General features: G+C 41.9%; 2 protein-coding genes across 2 annotated transcripts; one reads left to right on the forward strand and one right to left on the reverse strand.

Annotated features, from left to right (window-relative positions):
- Window positions 1-409: 409 nt before the first annotated feature.
- Window positions 410-14,477, forward strand: LOC143622229 (ribulose-phosphate 3-epimerase, cytoplasmic isoform-like). Its single transcript, XM_077093428.1, has 10 exons — window positions 410-484; window positions 659-724; window positions 777-876; window positions 1,006-1,052; window positions 13,296-13,390; window positions 13,478-13,584; window positions 13,671-13,768; window positions 13,841-13,933; window positions 14,015-14,056; window positions 14,157-14,477. Exons 1-10 carry the CDS (start codon window positions 410-412, stop codon window positions 14,169-14,171), a joined length of 738 nt encoding a protein of 245 aa, XP_076949543.1. The 3' UTR covers window positions 14,172-14,477.
- Window positions 14,478-21,605: 7,128 nt separating this feature from the next.
- On the reverse strand, window positions 21,606-22,034 carry LOC143622230 (putative calcium-binding protein CML41). The gene has a single exon (XM_077093430.1). It carries the CDS (start codon window positions 22,032-22,034, stop codon window positions 21,606-21,608), a length of 429 nt encoding a protein of 142 aa, XP_076949545.1.
- Between the last annotated feature and the right edge of the window lie 2,304 nt (window positions 22,035-24,338).

Genomic DNA, 24,338 nt, shown 5'->3' on the forward strand with positions numbered 1-24,338 from the left:
ACTATCTCCGCCTCCTCTGATGACAACTCTACACCTATCTTCCCGATGCAAACTTGGAGCTCCGGTGGTGATAATTTGCCGTCGCCGTTTTTGTCCAAATGTGTGAATACACGTTTGTATTGTTGTTTTATGTCCATGAAAGCTACTTTACATCCAAAAAACTGAAAATATAGAGGTAGCTAAAGTGTATATGTGTTTATGTAAGTATCTATGTTCTTATAATTCCTTGATGAGATGAGGAATTGGGTGACTTATATATTATATATTATATATATTGGGTGCTATGCGTGTGGTTGAACTACAATGACAAGTTGAAAAAAGTACGAGCCAGGAATTTTCATTATAATTTATAAAGTTGCAACATTTGAATTTAGCAATAACCTTCCTGACTTTTCGAAGTTACCTCGAAATGGACCCTCTCCGTAGTCGTACGCATATTGAAAGTTCTAGACAAACTTCTTTCCTACGTGATACAACGTACGATGTATCTTCTAAAAATAATTAAAACATCTAGAGCAACAAACTCATCCAAATCGTCACAAAAAAATTCAAACTTTTCTTAAAAATCTTTTTTTTTACAATAATAAACATTCACAAATCACCACATCATCAACTACCTTTACAATAATTTAATCAAGTAACTTTTAAAACAAACTAGGCTTTGGTATCAGAAGCTCAACGCATGCTCGGCTTTGGTGCCGATTGGCTTCACATGGACATCATGGTAGCTACTCATCAAATTAATTATTAATTGTTGCTTTCACTATTAATTGTAGATTTATATTCATGCCTTCACAAAGTACTCGGTACTCAACTTGAATTACTATGGGTCGGATTTTGGTTTGTTAGATTTGGGTTCGGGTTACATGAGTATAGGTACTTTCGGGTCCGGGTTAATAGTTATTCGGGTCGGGTTTCGGGTTGTGGATAACAAATGACAACCCTGGCACTTTTAATTGAATTTATACTTATAATTGTCACTGATAGATTGATGTTAATATGCAGGATGGGATGTTCAAGACTTTGCTAAAGCTCTTATGTTATTGTCCCTCGTGTGCATATTTATCAGAAACTAGCAGTTGTATAACACGCACGCCATATGAAGAGTTAGGTCCCAGCAGAGCCCAGTTGGGCCCGCAAGACTCACCTTGAACATGGACGTCTGCGCAACGACCAACTGCTTCCGCAGGACCCACCATGCTCAGAGAAGACCTTACGCGCAGTACGCCAGCTGTACCCGCAGGGAAAGCCTCCCAATGGTGAAGTACCCCGCTTGTTCCCGCAGTTGCGGATACAAGCCATCAGGGAAGGCTACCCGCACTGATAGCAAGGCTACACGCACAAGGCATTAACTTGCTACTTCAGTAGTCACCTGAAAGAATGAGCAAGGCGGGAATACTCCCGCCCAAATGAGCCAGTCCGTATGCTTCTGGAAGATCTTTTGTACTATACCTACCAAGGTATGGGCAAAACAGACGATCTGACCAGAGCAGCCCATGAACCAATCACAAGGTGACAGCTCACCGACAACAGTACGAGGAGGAGCACCCTCTAGTACTGTTTGTCACTATTAGCCGCTGCCTACTCACCAACCCTTACTATGGGATGTGCGCAGCCTACAGTTGGTGGAACAGTGCATAGCCGGCAGTAAAGGAACAGTATACAGCCGACCTTCACTGTCGGCCGCAGCCTATCCACCAACCAGCATGGCTTGTGCGTAGCCCACTGTTGGTAGAACAGGAATACTATTCAGCCGGCTGTACCTTCTAGGAAACCTACCTTCGGCTATAAATACTCCAACACCTTGGAATGGTAAGGACATCATCTGATATCTCATTATCTTATCTTCTCTAGCAATCTCTTAATATACACTTATATTCAGAGCAATCTAGTCTGATTCTCACGCCGGAGGGTGGTCACAAGGAGGAACCCCCCCTTCTCAGTGACGAGCTTACGGTGTCTGTTTTGCAGGTCACCTGAAGAACAACCTTCTTTGCTGGACCTCATCCTCGTGGGAAACATTACTTAACCCCCAGATTATCCGTAATCTGCCCCGGGTCACTTAGTGTTTCTTTATTGGCGCCATCCGTGCATAAAAGCTAGAACTAATTCTTAGTTTTTTCAAAAATTTCTGAAGAATTGGTTAACGTTACTCCGGTCCCAAGGCCAGTAAGCGACCAAGAAACCCCGGTAACCACAACCCCAGCAACTGGGGGGAACACCGGCGGTTATACAAATTTTACGAACACTACCCCGGTTACCCAAGCCTGGACAAGTGCAGTAAACAATATTTCACTGGGGTTCACTGATGCCCAGTTGGAGAAACGGACGAGGGTCCCTCGCCAAACACTCGATCAAGTTAAGGTGTGGGCCGAAGCACGTCAGAAAGAGTTCCAAGCTGAGTTGGATGAACGCTTGCGTTCACTTCAACAGGCTGGCGAATTCGGCAGTACTCGCCAACATCTCAACATGAACAGTGAGTGCGAGTACTCGGACGATGAGCGGGAAGAATCCGATACCGACGCAAACCCTCGCCATAAGGCAAAAGGGAAGCGTAAGGAAACGGACTTCCAGCCGGCAAGGAATTTTGGAGAAACCTTTAAACCAACGAACGCGGGGAGAAACCCACGTGACTTCTCCAAAACCTTTAGACCAACTGCTGCAAATGCGGGAAAGTCCAAGTTTGCAAGGGACATTGCGGAAGCGATCGCCCCGAGAAGTGCCAAACAAATGTCCAACATCGGCACTTATGATGGTCTATCCGACCCAGACGACCACTTGAACAGATTCATTGCGGGGGCATTCGTCAGTAACTGGACGGAACCCACGTGGTGTTATATGTTCCAGATGACTCTGGTTGGAGCGGCCAGGGCATGGTTCGATCGTTTACCGGCCCACCACATCTATGATTGGGCAGACTTTCAGAACAAGTTCAGCCAACACTTCAGCCAACAGAGGAAATATACTGAAGAACAGTGGACGATCCTCAACTGCGTTAGAGAGGAGGATGAATCTTTACTAGACTTCATCACTCGCTTCAACTTCAAAAAGCTGAGTCTGGGCAACATATGTGAAGATCTTGTTCGCGCCGCTTTCATCCAGGGCGCCGAATACCCAGAGCTTATCCGCACATTGACGGGTAAGGACGGCATGCCGTCCACATGGGATGCCATCATGACGGCGGCCAAGCGCTTTGCCGAGACGGAGAAGCAACTGGGAAGGGATCTTCCCCAGAGTACACACCTCTACACGCAAAGGACCAGAGAAAACAATGTTCGGATCGCCCGGCAGAACAAAAAGAGGAAGCTAGGTATTTGGCAGTCAAGGGTAAACTTTGACACCTCATCCAGCTCTCGCCCTCTTGTTGGCGGAAGGGATAACACACACCCTTCAAGCCGAAAACACCGGTGGACGCCACTCACCAAAAGCGTCACGGAGATATTTGCCACCGAAAAACTACCATGGCCAAAAGCTCCAATGATCCGGCAGCGACCTAATGCAGATCAAGGCAAATCCTGTGATTTCCACGGGACAAAAGGTCATAGTACGGAGGAGTGTACATCCTTGAAGGATATTGTTGAAACATTCGTCAAGGATGGAAGACTTGCACACCTTGTGGCATCAATCAAGAAGGGCGGAAGGAATGATAACCGGTACAGGGGCAACGGACGAAAGCCCGTTGACATCAGCATCAACATGGTTCATGGCAATATCAGAGGAAGAAAAAGGCGAGCGACAGAACCATGCGCGTGGAAGGAAGCTGAGGTGCGCTTCCCGCGAGTGCCAGGAGGACCCAGCAAAGAAGGCCCTATTGTCATCAAAAGCCAGCTGGGGCACTACATCACTTCCCGCACTCTTGCTGATAACGGCGCCTCGTCAACGGTGATGTACAGGCAGTTCTTCGACAAGCTAGATGACGAAGACAAGGAACGCCTGGAAACGATCTACGCCTCGATGGAAGGGTTCGACGGCAGCACCAACACCCCCTAGGTATCCTATCTTTCCCCGTCACTCTTACGGACGGGAATCACTCACGCACTGAAGACGTGGATTTTGTCGTGATGAGGAAGCCACACCACACATACGACATTCTCTTCGGAAGAGACGGGATGGCAAGATTCAACGCCGTGGTATCTTCAGTCCACGGCATGATGGGATGGCCAACAGCTGAGGGTGTAGCGATGATCACCGGCATTCCCCAGGTATGCATCGCACCTGTCTCATCTAAACCCAAACCAAAGATGGCTAAACCAACCATCACCGAACCGGAAAGATGGGCCTTCAACGGCAAGTACCCTGACCAGGCCGTTACCATTGGCCCAACAGTTGTTGATCCCACACGCACCGTACTCAAACGCTTACTACAGAAAAACGCTGACATCTTCGCGTGGACACCAGCTGACATGACTGGTGTACCCCGAAGTAAGGCAGAGCATAAGCTCAAATGCGATCCGGCTGTTACGCCAGTCGTACAAAAGCGCAGAGTAATGGGGCCAGAACAAACTAACGCGTGTAGAACCCAAGTCAAGGAACTCCTTGACGCAGGCATCGTACGCGTTAGCAGATATCAAACATGGGTTGCAAATCCCGTTATGGTACCGAAGAATAACAAACAATGGCGCATGTGCATAGATTTCAAGGACTTAAACAAAGCATGCCCCAAAGATTGTTATCCGTTACCCGAAATTGATCTTAAGGTAGATTCGTTAGCACCGTTTCGCCTTAAATGCTTCCTGGATGCGTATAAGGGATACCATCAAATCCACATGGCCGTTGGTGATCAGGACAAAACCGCTTTTCGGACGCCCGATGGTACATTTTGTTATCAAATGATGCCATTTGGACTTAAGAATGCCGGGTCCACATACCAACGCCTGATGGATAACCAGTTTCATGCCCAAATTGGGAGGAACTTGGAAGTCTACATGGATGACTTGGTCATCAAAAGCCCTGACGCAGAAGCGATGTTGAAAGACATCGAAGAAACTTTCAACACGCTCAGGAAGATAAACATGAAGCTCAACCCGAGCAAGTGTGCCTTTGGAATGGAAGAAGGGAAGTTCTTGGGGGTCATCGTCACTAAAGATGGCTTCAGAGCGAACCCTGAAAAGGTCGAAGCCATTATCAAAATGGAATCACCTACTACCATCAAACAGGCTCAGACACTGAATGGACGACTAGTCGCACTTAATCGCTTTTTGGCAAACCACGCGGATAAGTCGTTTCCTTTCGTGTCAACGTTGAGAAACTGTTTAAAGAAAACGCACTTCCGCTGGACACCAGAAGCGGAAGCAGCTTTTCAGGAGATTCGGTCACGCTTGATCGAACTCCCAACGCTCACGGCACCAGAAGCGGGGGAGGGGTTAATCCTATACCTTTCCGCAACAGATAGAGCAACCGGGGCGGTCCTGCTAGTTGAACGGAAAGGCACCCAGATGCCAATCTATTATGTCAGCCGTATCCTAACAGACGTAGAAACCCGGTACTCTACCCTCGAAAAATTAGTCTTAGCACTTATACACGCTTCACGCAGGTTAAGACGATATTTCCAGGGTCACCCAATCACCATTCTCTCCAACTTCAAACTTGCAAACGTTCTAAGCAAACCCGAGTTATCAGGACGCCTAGCCAAATGGGCAATTGAGTTGGGGGAATACGCGATAAAGTTTAAGCCAAGACCAGCCATAAAAGGCCAGGTTTTGGCCGACTTTATTGCGGAAGTGCCTGCATCGCGGGAAAAAGAGTGCCAGGAAGAGGCTCAACCCTCTCCAGCACAGGACATCAATGATGTCTGGCGACTCCACACTGATGGAGCAGCCAGTAACGAGGGTTCAGGCGCATGGCTGAAACTAACCAACCCAGCAGGCCAAGAATATACTTACGCTATTCGACTGGATTTTCCAAGTACGAATAACGAACCCGAGTATGAAGCATTCTTGGCCGGGCTGAGAATTGCGCGTAAGATGGGAGTGAAACACCTGGAAGCCCACGTGGATTCCATGTTAGTAGCCAATCAAATCAACGGGACGTACACGGCCGTGAACGACACAATGGCCCTGTACCTCGCACAAGCAAAAACCCTTATGCGCGATTTTAACGATTGCAAAGTCATACACGTCAAGCGTAGTGAAAACAAATCTGCGGATGCGTTAAGCAAGCTTGCATCATTAGCCTTCACCCACTTGGGAAAGGACATCCGCATTGAACTCCTCGAGGCACCTTCGGTCCCGCACAAGGAAATTTGTGTCATCCAAACCGGCACAGAAACGTGGATGACACCAATAATAAAATACCTTGCGGCAGGTACACTACTAGAGTCAAAAACACAGGCAAGAAAACTACGCTGTAAAGCACTGAATTATCAACTCATCGATGACATCCTATACAGACGTAACTTTCTTGGCCCACTGTTAAGATGTGTGGACAACCAAGATGCTGACTACCTCCTAAGGGAAGTACACGAAGGCATCTGTGGAGTACACGCAGGTCCACGCGCTGTTGTAGCTAAGCTAAACAACGCGGGATACTTTTGGCCGGGGATGCATACAGATGCGCTGGCACACATCAAAAAGTGCAGGTCTTGTCAGCTCTACGCACCCAACACGCATCGCCCGAAGAATGAACTTGTTCCAGTCACCTCTGCATGGCCATTTCAGAAGTGGGCCATCGATGTGACAGGCCCATTTCCTACAGCAGCAGGAAATGTTCAGTTCCTAGTGGTAGCCATCGACTACTTCACCAAGTGGATAGAAGCAAAACCCTTAGCCCAAACAACCGCGAAACATATCAAAAAATTTATTTGGGAATTTATTATTTGTCGTTTTGGACTTCCACAGAATTTGGTGAGCGATAACGGCACCAACTTTGCTGACAAGAAGCTACAAAAGTGGCTGGAAGAACTTCAAATCACACACACTTTTACCTCAGTGGTGCACCCGCAAGGTAATGGTGAGGTAGAAAGAGCAAATAAGAGCATCGTCGAAGGCATAAAGAAAAGACTCTTGGAACACAGATCCGGCTGGGTGGACGAGCTTCCGCACGTCCTTTGGGCAAACAGAACGCTGAAAAAGGCCAGTACGGGAGAAACCCCGTTCAGTCTCACTTATGGCACTGAAGCCATGGTCCCGGTCGAAATTGGTTTACCCTCACCAAGGGTCTTGATTCAGCCAGAAGACAATGATGCGGAACGACGGTTAGACCTTATGCTAACCGAGGAACGCAGAGACTTAGCCGCAGTGCGTGAAGAGAACTACAAGCGACAAATGCAAAAGTACTACAACACGCGGGTAAAACTCTGCAACTTCAATATAGGAGACTGCATACTGCGTAACAACGAGGCTTCGAACCAACAACGCCCAGGAAAACTGGCCCCGGTCTGGGAAGGGCCATACATTATCAAAGAAGTTCTGGGAAAGGGCGCGTACTGGCTCGAAAGGCTCGATGGCACTCCCATCCCAAGAACATGGAATGGAGCTCAATTACGCAAATGTTATATGTAGATCAATTCCAAACTTGTAAAGAAAAGGCCTAGAGCCACTTCTAATGGAAATGATTCTCCTTTCACAATGTGTTGATAGCCTTACCTTTATACTTATGAACTTCCCACACTGATGTGCCGGTATTCACCGCATAAATATGGGAAGAAGTCGTTACGTGTGGAAGGCGGCAAAACCCGCATAAACACAAAACGGTAAAAATTTCAAAAGGAAAACCTACACGCAGGTCAGATGTAGGCAAAGTTTAGCCATCCTAAGTGCAAGTGACGGTCTTACCCGCACAATCACGAACAAGGAGGCAAAACTTAAACCTATTATCTACCACGTTCAAAGGTTAACTTATTCTAAACACTTAGAAAATTTCAAAGGAAAAGATGAGGAAAACTTCCACGCAGGTCAGATATAAGTAAAGTTAAGCCATCCTACTAAGTGTAAGTGACGGTCATACCCGCACAATCATGAAAGAGGAAGCGAAACAAACTTATAATTTGCCACGTTAAAAAGTTAACTTATCTAAGTACTAAAGAAATTGCTAAGTTAAATCAAAACATGCGTAAAATAAACAAGGCAAGGAATTAACACAATCTTTATTCCATCAAATTCAAATATTACAAAGATTGCTGGGTGCATACCCGCATACAAAAGAAGCTATACAAAAACAAAAATCTACGCTAATGGTGGAAAGGGATCTTCAGGATCAAGCTTCAGGACCACTTCCACTTGGACCCGCTCCATCAGTAGAGCGTGGTGGTTCAAGGAAAGCTTTAAGGATAGCTAGCCCATCATCAGCAGCAGCGACTTCGTTCACCTTCTCCACCACCAGATGCGGGAAGGCGGCATACTGGTTCACTGCTTGGTCATAAACAGCTTCAGTATCCACATCATACAAAGGGAAGTTGGAAGGCGGGATGCCTTTCTCAACGAACCCTAGACCAAGCAGGAAGCCGGCCTTTTCCCCATCCTCATGAGAAGCGTTGAGGGCTGCGCTCATAGCATCGTCATAAAACGTCTCTGTGAAGACCCGATGCACAACCTACAAAAAAGAAAAAATACAAGTATCAAAACCTTTTCTATTTAAAAGAAAAGCGTAAAGACATTATGAAGTTAAGCTTACCTGAGACAACGCTTCTCGAATAAGCCATTCCTTGGTAACCAGAGCTTCCTGGAGGGCAGCTTGAGCTTGGTTACGGGCGCGTTCGGCTTCACTTTGGTTGAGGTTGGCAAGCAACACTTCTTTAGCCGCAGCCTCTTCAACGCCCTTTAGCTTCCGCTCAGTCTGGTCAAGCACCCCCCTCTGGTCCAGGATCTCTTGAAGCTTCTTCGCGTCTTCCATCGCCAAGGCATCATGAGCCTGTTGGAGCGCCTCTAGTTTAGCTTTGAGTTCCTCATTCTCGAGGCGTAGAGGCTCAGCAACAGCTTCAGCCTTGGTGGCCCTTTCAGTTGCGTTCCTAGCAGTTTCCTTAGCCAGCCGAAGCTGTTCGTTAACAGCTTGGGCAGCCTTGGAACGGGCCTCGAGACGGGCCTGAACTTCAACTTCAAGGGCCTTGAACGCCTTCTCCTTCTCCGCAGCAGCCGCCGAGAGCCTCCTATTCTCCTCCCGGACAGCCCGCGCCTGAGCTACTTCTTGAGTACGAGCTGCTTTTAACTTGTCGTTTTCACGACAAAGCAGCTCGACGCGCGGCTGCATCCGGGCCAGGAGAACCCGAAGCTCATTGGTTAGCCTACCCTCCTGGTAGCTAGCCATGGCTTCCCCCAACGCACCACTGGGAGCTGCGTGACGAGCCCACTCCAAGCACTCCACAGGTGTGCGAAGGGTTGTTCCTCGGCGGATGTTCCATCGTGGAACATACACTTCATTGGAATCCGACACTGCAAACAACAAAAAGCAGTTGGGAAAAGATGATACAAAAAAAAAAAAAAAAAATAGGCCAAAAGAACCCTACGCACCTGTAGGGTCAATAACATGCCGATAGCCGCCAAACCCATCACCTGAACCCAAGGGAAATCCGTCCAAGAGGTCAGGTAGATGGGAAGGAGGCAGAGGTAGGGAGAAGCCCCATGCATACCTGAAGGATCGGCCGTCGTTGCCGATGACGGAGGAGGCATGGTGAAGGCCGCCGCGGAGTCCGCAGCAAAAGTAACAGCCGGCTCAGTGAAAGATGCGGTAAATATGGCACTGACAGCCGGCGGTGATGTCATCACAGCTGGAACAGTTGGCTCAACGGAGCGAGCAACTGAACCAGCGGAAGCAGGCGCAGGCGCAGCCGCCTGAGTCGTCGCCTCAGGAAGGCTGACCAAGCCTACCGTCATGGGTCCGGAGGTACTCCTCCCCGCTTCACCCTGGAATGCGGTAGCATCCACGCCTGCACAAAGAAAATAAGTATTAATGATGGAATGCTATGAAGTTAAAAATAAAGTTTGTACTTACGGGTTTTCTTGAGCCTGAAAGTGCGGACAGGCGGGGATGAACCTGATGGAGCCGGCCTCTTCACGCCGCTCACCGTTGTCTTCTTGGGCTCTCCGGAGGTGACAGTCGTCGCAGCCTCCGGAGCAGTGGTCTTATCACCACCGGGGTTCCCCGCCACCTCCTCGCTCTCGGTCTCTTAATCAGACCGAGGCACCGGATCGGCAGTGGCCACCTTCGCCTTCCCCTTCCCGCCGGCAGCCTTCTTCTTCCGCACCAACGAAGGACCATCTGCGGATTCCTCATCAGAACACAGGATTAGAGGAATTCCAGCAGAGGTTTCAACATTGAGGGGTCGAGGGTTGAATAACGCCTTACCTGGCCGCCTGGCGCTCAGGATCTCGTGGCCTGGCGGGTAGACCTCCACGAACCGATCCGTCGTCTGTGCAAGGATGGGCAACTCGTTCTCATCTAGAGCACGAGTACCCATCCGAGCGGGACTATCAGCCTCCCGCGGATACAGGAGCGACTGCAAGTCGTTCCCCTCTGAAATAAAAGAAAAACAGTTAGAAGACAAACATATATAAACAAAGAAGACAGAGCATACCGTAAGGGACAGAGTTCAAACCGTATTCAAGGACGATCGGGATCTTTTGCGCATCCGCATCCTTCCACACCCGGCTCATCCCGAGCATCACCATCCCGGACTCCGCAAAGCGGTAAACCGGAGATTGGACTCGGGATATCTTCGAGAACCATTCCGCCTCCTGATAGTTGGAGGCGTGAAGGCTGGGGAGTGCTTGCCCATTCTTGAACTTCATGGCAAGGGAGATGGCGCGAGCGGAGATAAAAAAGAACTCCCGCTTCCATGAACGAAGACTGCGCTCGGTTGCGCAAATCTTCAAACCCTTGATCCGGGTTATCAGAGTATACCACCCTTGGATGCACCTCCAAGAGTAGAAGGTCATCAGGCGGTCGACGAAGGGCTCAACGCCCAGAATCCGGCATACCCACTCGAAGTGGCGAATCTTCGCGATCGCCATCGGGTGCACCTCGGTCAGGTGCACACCGTGCCTCTCCAGGACACGGTACACAAACTTTGTCAATGGGAACCTAAGATTCCCATAGACAAAGAATGCGGCATATACCCCGATCTTGCCTCTGGGGGCATCATACACCGTCTGATGAGGTTCAGGAAACTCAGGCTCGAGAGACTCGAGCATGAACTTCCTGACGATGTACTGATATAGATCGACAGGCAGAGCACACTGGCACTCGCCAGCAGTACTCTTGTCATCCTTGTCGGACGTGAATGACGGGTGCTCGGCGTGCACCCCAGCCTCCTGGGTTGTAGCCTCAAGGTCGTAAGCAGAAGACATCTTGTAGGTATGAAAAAGAGAACGATTTCAAGAGAATGCTCGACTGAAAAGGTGAGTATTCGCCGGAAATCGTTTTGAAGATGAAGAGAAAAGTGAAAGTGTGGATTACAAAGGACCCTCTCCCCCTTTATATACTAATCGCAATTAATGCGATGAATTTAATGCGGAAGAGAGAGAAATCGCAGGTGCAATGAAACTATGACACGTGGCAAAAAGCAAGCTGGCAACAGCTATTGAAAGGACGCGTGCCAGTAATTTCGCGGCCACGCGCCCGAAAATTCGCGCCCACGCGCCTGAAAAAGCGCTTGGAATGACCATATACTGTCACGTCGTCATAACTTCCTGCACGTCCTGACACTGTCAGAAGAAACCGCCGGACGACGTTTCAATAGTTTGGACTGTTCTTATCCTTTCACCAACTCTTCGAATTTCAAAATTTCAAAAAGATTCAAAAGCGGGAAAATACCCCTTACCTTGGCAACCAAGTAACTATAAGACAGGTGCGAGTAAAGTGTTAAGGCAAAACCCTTCACATACTTAGCACCCGCAGGAAATTGACGCCAGGAATACCTTGGAAGTAAAGTAACCGTAAGACGAGTGCGGGTACAGTGTCAAGGCAAAACCCTTCACATACTTAGCACTCCGCAGGGAATTCAAACCAAGAAGGATCTTCTGGGCCATGCTTGCGGAAACGGGAATAACATCCCCGCATGGCGGGAACGTCGAGAACTATATTGTTTGAAACTCCAAGATGGAATTGGTGGTTTTAACATAATTGATCACTATGTTGAAAACTACCAAAACCCCATGGAGAATCCACACAAGTAGGACTCAACGCTCCTGACTTGCGAGGAGGTTACAGACCTACCCGCTTCATACCCAAAGATCAAGCAGAAAAATCGGGAATTTCTGCGTGACATTAGGAAAACCGCGGGTAGAATCCCCACGGAAAACCTTAAAACTAAAAACCCTTTTCAAAACCCCTTGCTAGTCCAAAAGTTCACCTCACTTATTAATAATTCATGAGAAGAACATTGGACTGGGGGGACTTAAAGAGGTAGGTCCCAGCAGAGCCCAGTTGGGCCCGCAAGACTCACCTTGAACAGGGACGTCTGCGCAACGACCAACTGCTTCCGCAGGACCCACCATGCTCAGAGAAGACCTTACGCGCAGTACGCCAGCTGTACCCGCAGGGAAAGCCTCCCAATGGTGAAGTACCCCGCTTGTTCCCGCAGTTGCGGATACAAGCCATCAGGGAAGGCTACCCGCACTGATAGCAAGGCTACACGCACAAGGCATTAACTTGCTACTTCAGTAGTCACCTGAAGGAATGAGCAAGGCGGGAATACTCCCGCCCAAATGAGCCAGTCCGTATGCTTCTGGAAGATCTTTTGTACTATACCTACCAAGGTATGGGCAAAACAGGCGATCTGACCAGAGCAGCCCATGAACCAATCACAGGGTGACAGCTCACCGACAACAGTACGAGGAGGAGCACCCTCTAGTACTGTTTGTCACTATTAGCCGCTGCCTACTCACCAACCCTTACTATGGGACGTGCGCAGCCTACAGTTGGTGGAACAGTGCATAGCCGGCAGTAAAGGAACAGTATACAGCCGACCTTCACTGTCGGCCGCAGCCTATCCACCAACCAGCATGGCTTGTGCGTAGCCCACTGTTGGTAGAACAGGAATACTATTCAGCCGGCTGTACCTTCTAGGAAACCTACCTTCGGCTATAAATACTCCAACACCTTGGAATGGTAAGGACATCATCTGATATCTCATTATCTTATCTTCTCTATCAATCTCTTAATATACACTTATATTCAGAGCAATCTAGTCTGATTCTCACGCCGGAGGGTGGTCACAAGGAGGAACCCCCCCTTCTCAGTGACGAGCTTACGGTGTCTGTTTTGCAGGTCACCTGAAGAACAACCTTCTTTGCTGGACCTCATCCTCGTGGGAAACATTACTTAACCCCCAGATTATCCGTAATCTGCCCCGGGTCACTTAGTGTTTCTTCACCATACATAACATTTTATGCAGCCATTTTGTCCCAAATCTTACAATAGGCACCCCGGTCATCGAGAGTTTGAGAAAACATACCAAGTAATGCTTTGTTCTTATTCAGTTTTTTCCGTGTTCAAGTTTTGGCCTAGCTTTATGGCAATGAGATTATTATTTGTTCTTGTGCAGTGCATATCTGGATTGCCATCTTATGGTGACAAATCCTCTTGATTATGTTGATCAATTTGGAAAAGCGGGTGCTTCCGGTTTCACATTTCATGTTGAGGTGTCCAAAGGTGGGATTATAAATTATTATGTTTATATGTTACTTGCATTGCCCTATTCATATTTTGGTTTTACTCAAAATAGTTACCTGTTGCAGATAACTGGCAAGAACTTGTTAAACGAATCAAGTCCAAGGGAATGCGACCTGGTGTGGCATTAAAGCCCGGAACACCCGTTGAGGAAGTGTTTCCTCTGGTATCTTATCATCATCTGTTCATAAAATATTTTTCTTCTGTAGATTATTATTTTATTTGCACTGGTTTATAGGTTGAAGGTGAAAATCCTGTTGAAATGGTTCTTGTTATGACTGTGGAACCTGGATTTGGTGGGCAAAAGTTCATGCCTGATATGATGAACAAGGTACATGAGCCGTGTTTTTAGAACTAAATTTTCCATTTGGGTTTTTTAATTTGTTTTTATTATTTCTTAATTTGGTTTTAGGTACGCACGCTGAGAGAAAAGTACCCAACACTTGATATAGAGGTTAGTTATTTCATACATGGAACGTTAATTGTATCTACATGTTTGAACATAGACACATAGTCATACTTGTACATTGAAACCTGTTTAATTTGGGATGCAGGTAGATGGGGGTTAGGGCCTTCAACTATTGACACAGCAGCAGCTACAGGCGCAAACTGCATTGTTGCTGGCAGTTCAGTATTTGGAGCTCCAGAACCAGCTCAAGTTATATCCCTACTGAGAACAAGTGTGAACAAGGCGCAAAAAACTTGCTGAAGCATATACAAGCAACAAGCTTTCCGAATGATTGATGAGTGAGCAACACATTTACTATATATGCGTTCTCGTTGATGTCTTAAATATGTATGTTGCTGTTTGATTTGCTTTGAATATTCTATACATGCACTCCTGATGTACTTTATGATTTAAACAGAGAAAATGTATGTGTTTTAATTTCCTTATTTTTTCTTTATGATTTGCACACGATGTTAGGTACCGTGTGGGGTGTGAGTTTATGAACCTTACACGAAACCCACATGTTTTGGTTTAGTCTAAACAGGCTTGGGTTGTTATGTTTGGTACTTGCATACAATAGCCAATGTATCTTGTTCCTCATATTTGTGAAGAATTTACTCATGATCTAGTTTGAGATTGCTAACTTTATTATTTGGAAACGACTGTAAAAATAGTTTTTAACGAAAATGATTCATTATGTTGATGGAAGGTCAAGTGATTGTTAAAACTCAGTTAAGATGTTAGGATAGGGTGCTAAGCTTATTAGGGTCAGTTCATTTGCGAGGGAAAGTTAAATGAGTGTCCGAACAAGTCGAGATGGACGGAAGTTTTGCAAAACCTGGGTAGTAAACTTAGTCGAGTGGTGCTTTGTGTTCGTGTTCGATTAGCTTGCTCAACTCTATAACACCGCCTGCTCTACTGCTGTTGATTTTTTGACATAAAACCACTTGCCAAATGTCTGTTTGGATGTTACTGCTTTACCATAAATGCAGCAGTTGCTAAAACTAGTCATTGCCTTGTTTAAGTTATATGTAGATTCCTTCATTAGTGACATTTGGTTAACGCTTGTTACTGAGTGTAACTTTTACGGCTAAATAAATATATTTTAAGTTTTGTGCTTTTCTGGGCCGAGATCGAGACAATCTTAGAATCATACTAGTTAAACTTGAGTTTGCGTTATGAGGGCCCATCGAGCGTTTGAATCTGAATAAAACTATAGCGTCATAATCAACCTTGATACCAAAAAAGGGTAGTTTAGCATATGGTTCAAATCAATATAATTCTACAGTATTTTAAGGTACAAGTGAAATTGTTATATAACAATAACATTAAAATTTTCAATTGTAATTTTATGTAGTACGGACGCAAGTCAACCCAGTCTAACCGGCGTTTATAGATGTGCCCGTCCATCTTGACTAAGTTGTTCAACTTTAACCATTTGTGGTTCATTTCTAGTTGAATTCATGTTCATGTGTGTATGTCATATCGAAATTAAGAAAACCATTTCTAGTTGAATTCATGTTCATGTTTGTATATGTCATATCGAAATTAAGAGAATCATGCACGTAGTTGTAAGTTTGTCTTTTAAGTTTTGTTCGGTAATGGAGACGATGCCTCAACAACTTTTATTAGAAAAAGAATGAAAGAATACAAAATTGTAGGCATTAGCTCACCAGGGCATTTCCCCTAGGATAAACTAACTCACGAAAAGAAATCTATCATTAGGATAGACATCAAAGGCCCGAACGAACGAATCCTATTGGACCCTATACAATAAAAAATGAAATGGTGACCCAAATTTTCTTCCAAATAACTGATTAAGACACATACGGCCCGGTTCGGCATACCAAACAATACAATTTCTCAAACTGGGACATAATTGGTCCAAAGACACCAAAAATACAATAAAATCAAACTTATCTATGAAATTATTCTTAATAAATGTAAATCAAGAAAACAATACAAAACCATATACACATTGAAAACAAACCCATGCTTGGATCTTTTACCTTCCATTTGCTAATATCCATAACCAAGAAAGATGTCTTCTGCCTCCAAATAAGTTCAAACTTCTTCAAATCAAAGATTATTAAGGTCACCCCATAACCATTTTTACAAGACCAATTGCCCGCAATCACTTTACTGCCAAATAATGGTTTTAACCAAGCTAATTATTTTAACAAATTTTTGTTTGTTGTCCACTAACTGCCTATTAGCAAATCAAACTGAAAACACAATCAGTAGAATAAAAATGATACCATCAACTCTTTTAACATTCAAATAACCAGTATTCACTATTTCAGTTTTTGTATTATTTTGACTACTTTGAACTAGAACCTGTTGTTGACTTTATCACATGCCTATAATATTCAACAATCAAGACCATCTGAATCACATTATTTATCCTCCAATAGGCATTGTCCACATATATCTGTTAGTTTAATTTAGATTAAAACTATATCATATATCTATTAGTCGTGTTATTGTGTGACATATTAGTATAACCTAGATTAGGGTACTTATCTCCCTCCATGACGCATTTTCGCTTTGTATAGATACAATGGTGACCCTAAATTCATATCAGTGAGAAATTCATGTTCTTAACAGATTTGCGTTGAAAACTATCGATCCTATATTGATCCTACAAACTATGGTATCAGCAGTAGTTCTTCAACTATACACATACAAGAGTTTTCCAAATACTTACCAAATAGACTTCATCACCAGCAACTTTGATCCCTTGTATATATATGTTGAGACAATCAATGTTGACTTTTTCATTAATAAACAGTTCCTCATCAACAATAAGCAGTGAGCTACCTTTAAGACTTTTCTAGGATAATATTAATAAATTATTTCAACATACATAAGTTGATACATATGTAGCACATAAAACTAGCGTATATCTACTTAGATGTCATGTAAGCGTGCCTCTTCGAACTTCTCTAGAATCTCACTCAATAAGTTATTAATTTATTTGGTGGTGTGAGTAGATTCAACGTCAGAAGGTTCTAGAGGACCAATACCTCCAAAATTTCAACAATGCATCTCTACCTCTAAAATCTAAATTATTTTGTATTATTTGTAGCTATGTTACCTCTATGAAGGTTCAAGGGCAGCACCTCTGACGAGTGCATTGACTAATTTAGAAGCTTCATTGAAAATATTTCGGATTTGCATGGTTGGTTAAAAGCACAATATTATATGCATGAAAACTAATTAGTGGGCAATGATATTGGTGACAACTAATCAACAGCAGCAACTATATATGTATTAGTTGCTATTGAGAAGTACTAACTTAACTCTGCGATAACTATGTTCAGTGGTATATTCCAAGCAATAACATGTTTTCTATATTGAGATTGCTGAGTACCGATATGACACATAACTGCAAGCAGTTTTGGTAGACATATATGTGTTGTGCTCTTTTACAAGAGTTGTAACATTTCTTTCATCCTAACCAGTGTGAAGGTTAACCCCTATATTAGGGAAATCATTTGGTTTGTAATATACAAAAACAAAAAATTACTACGCTTAAATGGGAAAGAACGACATCTCCGTTCTTTTATCATTGTCTTCATATACAACCGAAATACTTTAACCTAAAGGTGATTTAATATGCGATTAAGAAAAGTATTGAAATACGAAACCTAGGATGACAAGTTAATTCATATATACATAACATATAAATAACAAAGATATGTATTGATACAACTAACTGTAAAAGGATATTTACAAAATGAATCATCGGCAAAAAAACACAAAACAACACTATGCCCTAACGGCAAAAACAACTATCTGGAGAAGAACGAAAGGACACGAATGAATCAATGTATCTCAGTAACACTCATACCATGCAACTGAACTAATCAATACATTTTTGGTACGTTGAATCAATTTGTGTCAACTCATGTGTAACGAGTCACGCGCAAACCATCATGTCATGAAACTCGTTAAAATCAACAACACCATTGCCATCGAGGTCAAACTTGGCGATCATCAACTCGCACTCGTACACTGTTCGCGACTCTCCCAATCTACTAAGCGTTCTCCTCAAACTTTTAGGAGTTATACAGCCGCAACCTTCTACCTCTTCATACATCTTAAAAGCCATCTTTAAGTCATTCACTTTCTCCTCTTCATTTGCACCTTCAACCACTTTAACCATATCTTCAAAGCTCAACAATCCATCACCATCTGAGTCCATCATCTCCGCCACTATCTCCGCCTCCTCTGATGACAACTCTACACCTATCTTCCCGATGCAAACTTGGAGCTCCGGTGGTGATAATTTGCCGTCGCCGTTTTTGTCCAAATGTGTGAATACACGTTTGTATTGTTGTTTTATGTCCATGAAAGCTACTTTACATCCAAAAAACTGAAAATATAGAGGTAGCTAAAGTGTATATGTGTTTATGTAAGTATCTATGTTCTTATAATTCCTTGATGAGATGAGGAATTGGGTGACTTATATATTATATATTATATATATTGGGTGCTATGCGTGTGGTTGAACTACAATGACAAGTTGAAAAAAGTACGAGCCAGGAATTTTCATTATAATTTATAAAGTTGCAACATTTGAATTTAGCAATAACCTTCCTGACTTTTCGAAGTTACCTCGAAATGGACCCTCTCCGTAGTCGTACGCATATTGAAAGTTCTAGACAAACTTCTTTCCTACGTGGTATAACGTACGATGTATCTTCTAAAAATAATTAAAACATCTACAGCAACAAACTCATCCAAATGGTCACAAAAAATTTCAAACTTTTCTTAAAAATCTTTTTTTTTTACAATAATAAACATTCACAAATCAAGTTAACATATTTAAAACAAAAACACGGGCATTATGATGGCGAGTCGACACAAATTCGACCGGGTATCAGTTAGATTTTTAACGGGTACAAGAACCGACTTAAAAAATATTTCATCAAATTATCATGTTTAAAAACAATAAATAAATAAAACATACTTTCAAAAAAAAACTAATGAAAACTAAAAGAACATATTTCAACGCAATGTATCCTAACTTGACAAAGGGAACATTTGTTGCCTTGGAGATTCGAACTCAAGCAGAACAGAAATCAAGAAGTTTAAAATGGAAGTTAGAGCCATTGAACCAAATAAACAGATGGTGTAATACTTGAAATAATTATATAAAATATCAAAATAATAACCTTAAAAAGCTGCTTTTGTGACACCTAACTTTGCTTTTGTCTATATATATATAATTTATTTATTTATATTTAGATATTAAAATATATATTTAAAATAAATATTAATCTATAACTAAAAATAAAGCATTTAATTTGCTTTTAAAAAATTATACTTGTAATATTTTTAATATTTCGTAAGTGTTGAATTAAGTTAAAAATTAAATAGCGCTCTTATTTTATGTGAGGGTTTTCTCTTGATTGAAAGACGAGTGTATCTAATGTGACGAATTTAGTTAGTAGCTCATTTGAAGTATTTGTTAGCCGTTAAAAAGAATTCTTCTAAACGAATAATACCAACAAATTCTGTAACCTTTCGTTTACCGTTTCCCTTTGTTTTTTTTTTAAATTGTGTATTTATGTGGTCTGAATACAAACAAGTTATTTACAAATTGTTTTCTTGTAATGAAATGAAAATAACATAAATGTTTCTTTATTGGTAAGTGGTCCACATAAAGAAAAAAAAAACAATTGCATATTAATTTATTACATAAAAAGGAGTGAATTCCATGTATAGTTTGTTTGTAGTTTTTAACTGCAATCTTTATCTCCAAACAATAGCCAAGAACCAAGCTCACAAAGACAAAGTCTAGCATTTCTTTTGTCCATTAATATCAAGCTAGTTTCGGACGGTGTCACACTAGCACCCTTGTAGGTGCTCTTAGATCGATGTCCAGCCAAGCTAGAATAGAGGATTGTCACCACAAAATATACGCTTCAACTTTCTCATGAATGAATTGTATTGAGCTTTATTAATTTATTCCAGAATTTATTCCAAACTACCATGCAGACTAAGAAATAGTTTAGGGTTATAACCTAACAATGCTCATAATAAATATATCAATCAACTTTTACCGTCAATGAATATGTCACAACATATATCAATCATTTATTGTTAAGGATTTGTAAAATCTATTGTTTTTTTATCTCACCCCTAACAAACTATACATAAATGTGACATATTCATTGAGCGTAATAGTCATTTATTGTTAAGGATTTGTAAAATCTATTGTTATTTTATCTCACCCCCTAACAAACTATACATAAATGTGACATATTCATTGAGCGTAAAAGTTGACTGATATATGTATTAAGAACATTGTTAGGCTGCAACCATAAACTATTTCTTAAACTGCATGCTAGTTTGGATATTAAATTCTGAAAGGTCAATACAATTCATTCATAAAAAAGTCAAAGCATATATTTTTGTGGTGACAATCCTCTACTTAAGATAAAGGATTCCTGGGGGTTTTGGCATGTGTCCAGGTGGTAAAAAAAGACACTTGTGTAATCCGCTATCTCAAATAGCGGATTCCACTTGTCACACCCTGCTGACTCTGACGACACTTGAGTTCACATGGAAAGTAATCTTACGTGTACAAGTAATCCTCCATCTCAGCTAACACACTATCTGAATCCACTTAAATTCTAGTGAACTGCCTAAAACCATTTTTTTTCTTTAAACCATCTAATCCAACAAAAAATTCCCCTGATGGGTTCGAAGGGGCAATGCCACTTTGCATGGATTTGTCTAAAGAAGCTTCACTGGAAAATGCTTGTGATTTGCGTGACTAACTTATAAAAGTTGCATGAAAACTAGGATCATTGACAGTTGTGTATCATTGGCATGCAAATGGCTATCGTTGGCAGCTTATGCCATCACTTGCAAGTACTACGTACCGATCAATGTTAAATTTGCTGAGTGGTATATGCGAGAAATGGAAACTACTACGCAATGATAACTAGTGAGCAGTAGGATTATTTCTACAAAGAATTCCTAGTGATATAGCAAATAACTGCAAGTAGTTATTATTACCATATGTAGCGCTTTTCGCCTTCATTCCAATGAGTGTGATAGCTCGATCTCTACAAAGGGAATCATTTGGTTTGTTTTAGATAAAAATGAAAACTTCGTTTCACAGGAAAGAACACCTTCGGACATTGCATAACCTATATGTAATTATCTAATCATTGTCTTCGTATAAACATGGAATACTCTATCTAACAATGAATTAATACACGATTCAGAAAGCTATCCAAGTACTAAAACACAAAACAAGATTACATGTATACACAATATACAATAAATAACAAGGGTATGCATATATATTAATAATTTCAAAAAGATATTTACAACTCAAAGAATGAATCATCATAAATACAAAACATCACACAATGTACTAATGATAGGAAACAACTATCTACTGAAGAATGAAATAAAATGAATCAATCAATTAACTCACTCACACTCATACCTTGCCATCTATCAATGCAATTTTTTGTACGTTAAATCAGTTAGTATTAACTATTAACCTCATGTGTAACTCACGAGTCACGAGCTAGCATGACATCATGTCATGAAACTCGTTAAAATCAACAACACCATTACCATCGAGGTCAAATTTCGCGATCATCAACTCGCACTCATCCACCGTTCGTGACTCTCCTAATCTACTAAGCGTTCTCCTCAAACTTTTAGGAGTTATACAGCCACAACCCTCTACTTCTTCATACATCTTAAAAGCCATCTTTAAGTCATTCACTTTCTCTTCTTCATTTGCACCTTCAACCACTTTAACCATATCTTCAAAGCTCAACAATCCATCACCATCTGAGTCCATCATCTCCGCCACCATCTCCGCCTCCTCCGGTGACAACTCTACACCTATCTTCCCGATGCAAACCTGGAGCTCTGGTGGCGATAATTTTCCATCGCCATTTTCGTCGAAATGTGTGAATACACGTTTGTATTGTTGTTTTATGTCCATAAAAGCTGAAGTGTGTGTGTGTATAAGTTATTGTTCCTTGATGAGACGAGAAATTGAGTGAGATATATATAATGGGTGCTTTGCGCGTGGTTGAACAAAATGACAAAGTTGAAAACAAAAAAAAATAGGGGGTAGCTAGAAAAGACGAATTTTCATTCGGGTTAGGAATTTTCTAGAAATGGACCATGTCCCTATTTGAAAGTTATAGACAAACTTCTTTCTTTCGTGGAATGATGTACGATATATGTATCTCGTTTTTCCTTTTTCTTTTTTCCCTCTAAATAATCGAGTGTGTAGAAGATAAGATTAACTAGTCGAATGTTCCCCAATGATGTTACTATACCTGATTAAAAAAAATAAACACAAAGAAATACATTTGTGAATAGTCAAAAGAATACCAACATATTTACATCGGTTGAAATCCATAAAACCGATGTTGTGATATGCGTAAAATGATACCAACATGTGTATTAAATTGACTGAAACTATAAAAAATAAATACCGGTACCGTGTCGGTATCGGTTCTGTTCTTACAAAGTTCATATCAGAACGACAAGAAAAAAAAACTCCCATGCTTATTTTGCTTTTTTAAAAGGCAATTGACTGAAACTAAAAACAAATACCGGTACTGATGTCGGTATCGATTCTGTTTGTTACAAAGTCCATTTCAGAACGACGAGAAAAAAAAACTCCCATGCTTATTTTGCTTTTTTAAAAGGCAATTGACTGAAACTACAAAAACAAATACCGGTACCAATATCGGTATCGGTTCTGTTCGTTAGAAAGTCCATATCAAAGTGGCAGAGAAAAAAAACTCCCATGTTTATTTTGCTTTCTTAAAAGGCTTAGTTAAAAAATAAATACTTTATGGCTAATATTAAAGCATAAGTTATTATAACGGTCGGTTTCTAAAAAATAAAAACTATACCGATATAAAAAAAAGAAAGAAAAAAACGCCAAACTTTAAGAAAAAAAATTGTGGTCATTTTATTAAAAATGAAAACTATACTAATTAATATAACATTCTAAGTAATAAAGTAAATCTTTATGGTCACCCTTTAAAACACAAAACTTTCATGGTTAATCTACAAAAAAAAATAGAATTTTACCATTCAGGACACAAATCTCCATACACATGTTGGGTTTATTTTAAGTTTGATGCGTATGTAAAGCTATCATCCGGACAAAGTCTGGTTAATTAGGATAAAGAGTTTGTTGATTTGGATGTAAAAACATTGATCTTGATGATGTCCATTATGAGTCTGATGCGTATGCAAAACCATCAACATGATGTTCCTGACAAGGTCTAGTTAATTCGGATAAAGAGTTTGTCGATTAGGATGTAAAAACATTGATCCGCATGATGTCCTGGTTCATATACAAATGAGTCGCTTGGTCCAGATGAAGGAATTGTTGATCCGTATTATGTTGCTTCGGATGTGATAATATTACTTCGATCACATAAACAAAATATGTTGACCAATTTGAATAATCAAAATATTGGAGAGTATCATGAGGATAAGTAATATGAACGAGGTTGGGGTCGAGGAAGAGGAATCGCCAGAGGAGGACATAGAAGATGCATGGGTTGAGGATATAGACAACAGAGACAAGTACTAGGTTTAGATATTATAATTGTGGAATGTTCAGCCATTTCGCATATGAATGTACCAAATGGAAGGACAGGAGGAAAGAAGCTAATTTGATACCATAAGATGAGCCGTCACTACTTTGATGAAATAAAAAGTCGGAATCAAGATAAAAGGGGTGAGCGTATTGGTTAATCTTCATACGTCGAGGGACGAACTGAAAGTTGGATCATGGGTTGGACAGATCATCAAGAAGTTTATTTAGTCACACATAATTTACGGCTTTAATAGGTCATATGTTTGTTGAGCCAAGTAGGGGATTAGTATTTAAGTTGTATCGTCTCCTATTTAATATTGTAAGCTTTGAGGTTGAATGAAGTAATGAATTTTCAAGCAGTATAACTTAAGTTACATATCCTTTATGTTATTCGCACAAATCCAAGATTGGACTAACAAGAACCTTGAAAGTTCATGAAGGGATTTGGAGCGGCGCCCTAATGAGTCCAAGGGGCACTGTCACTTACGTACATGGATGATGGATTTTGTCATATAGAAGAAGCTTCATGGAATGCTTTTAACTTAGGGGCTGTTTGGTTCATTCAGATCTGAATGAGTCAGATCTGAATGAACATCTGTCCCATTCAGCAACAAACAGTAAGTCTGAATGATTCAAACCTAATTTTAACCATTCAGATGTTTTTCTGTTTGGAACCAA

Source organism: Bidens hawaiensis, unplaced genomic scaffold (assembly GCF_021521415.1).
Source record: "Bidens hawaiensis isolate Kalapana, Puna unplaced genomic scaffold, B.hawaiensis_p1.1 tig00003115_1, whole genome shotgun sequence".
Taxonomy (NCBI): Eukaryota; Viridiplantae; Streptophyta; class Magnoliopsida; order Asterales; family Asteraceae; genus Bidens; species Bidens hawaiensis.

Excerpts from the sequence above, each read along its gene's own strand:
- LOC143622229 (XM_077093428.1), top strand. The coding sequence starts at position 410 with ATGGACCCTCTCCGTAGTCGTACGCATATTGAAAGTTCTAGACAAACT. Across the intron at positions 13,391-13,477 it reads AGTTTGAGAAAACATACCAA|TGCATATCTGGATTGCCATC; the intron begins GTAATGCTTTGT and ends GTTCTTGTGCAG. Across the intron at positions 13,769-13,840 it reads TTGAGGAAGTGTTTCCTCTG|GTTGAAGGTGAAAATCCTGT; the intron begins GTATCTTATCAT and ends ACTGGTTTATAG.
- LOC143622230 (XM_077093430.1), bottom strand. The coding sequence starts at position 22,034 with ATGGACATAAAACAACAATACAAACGTGTATTCACACATTTCGACGAA.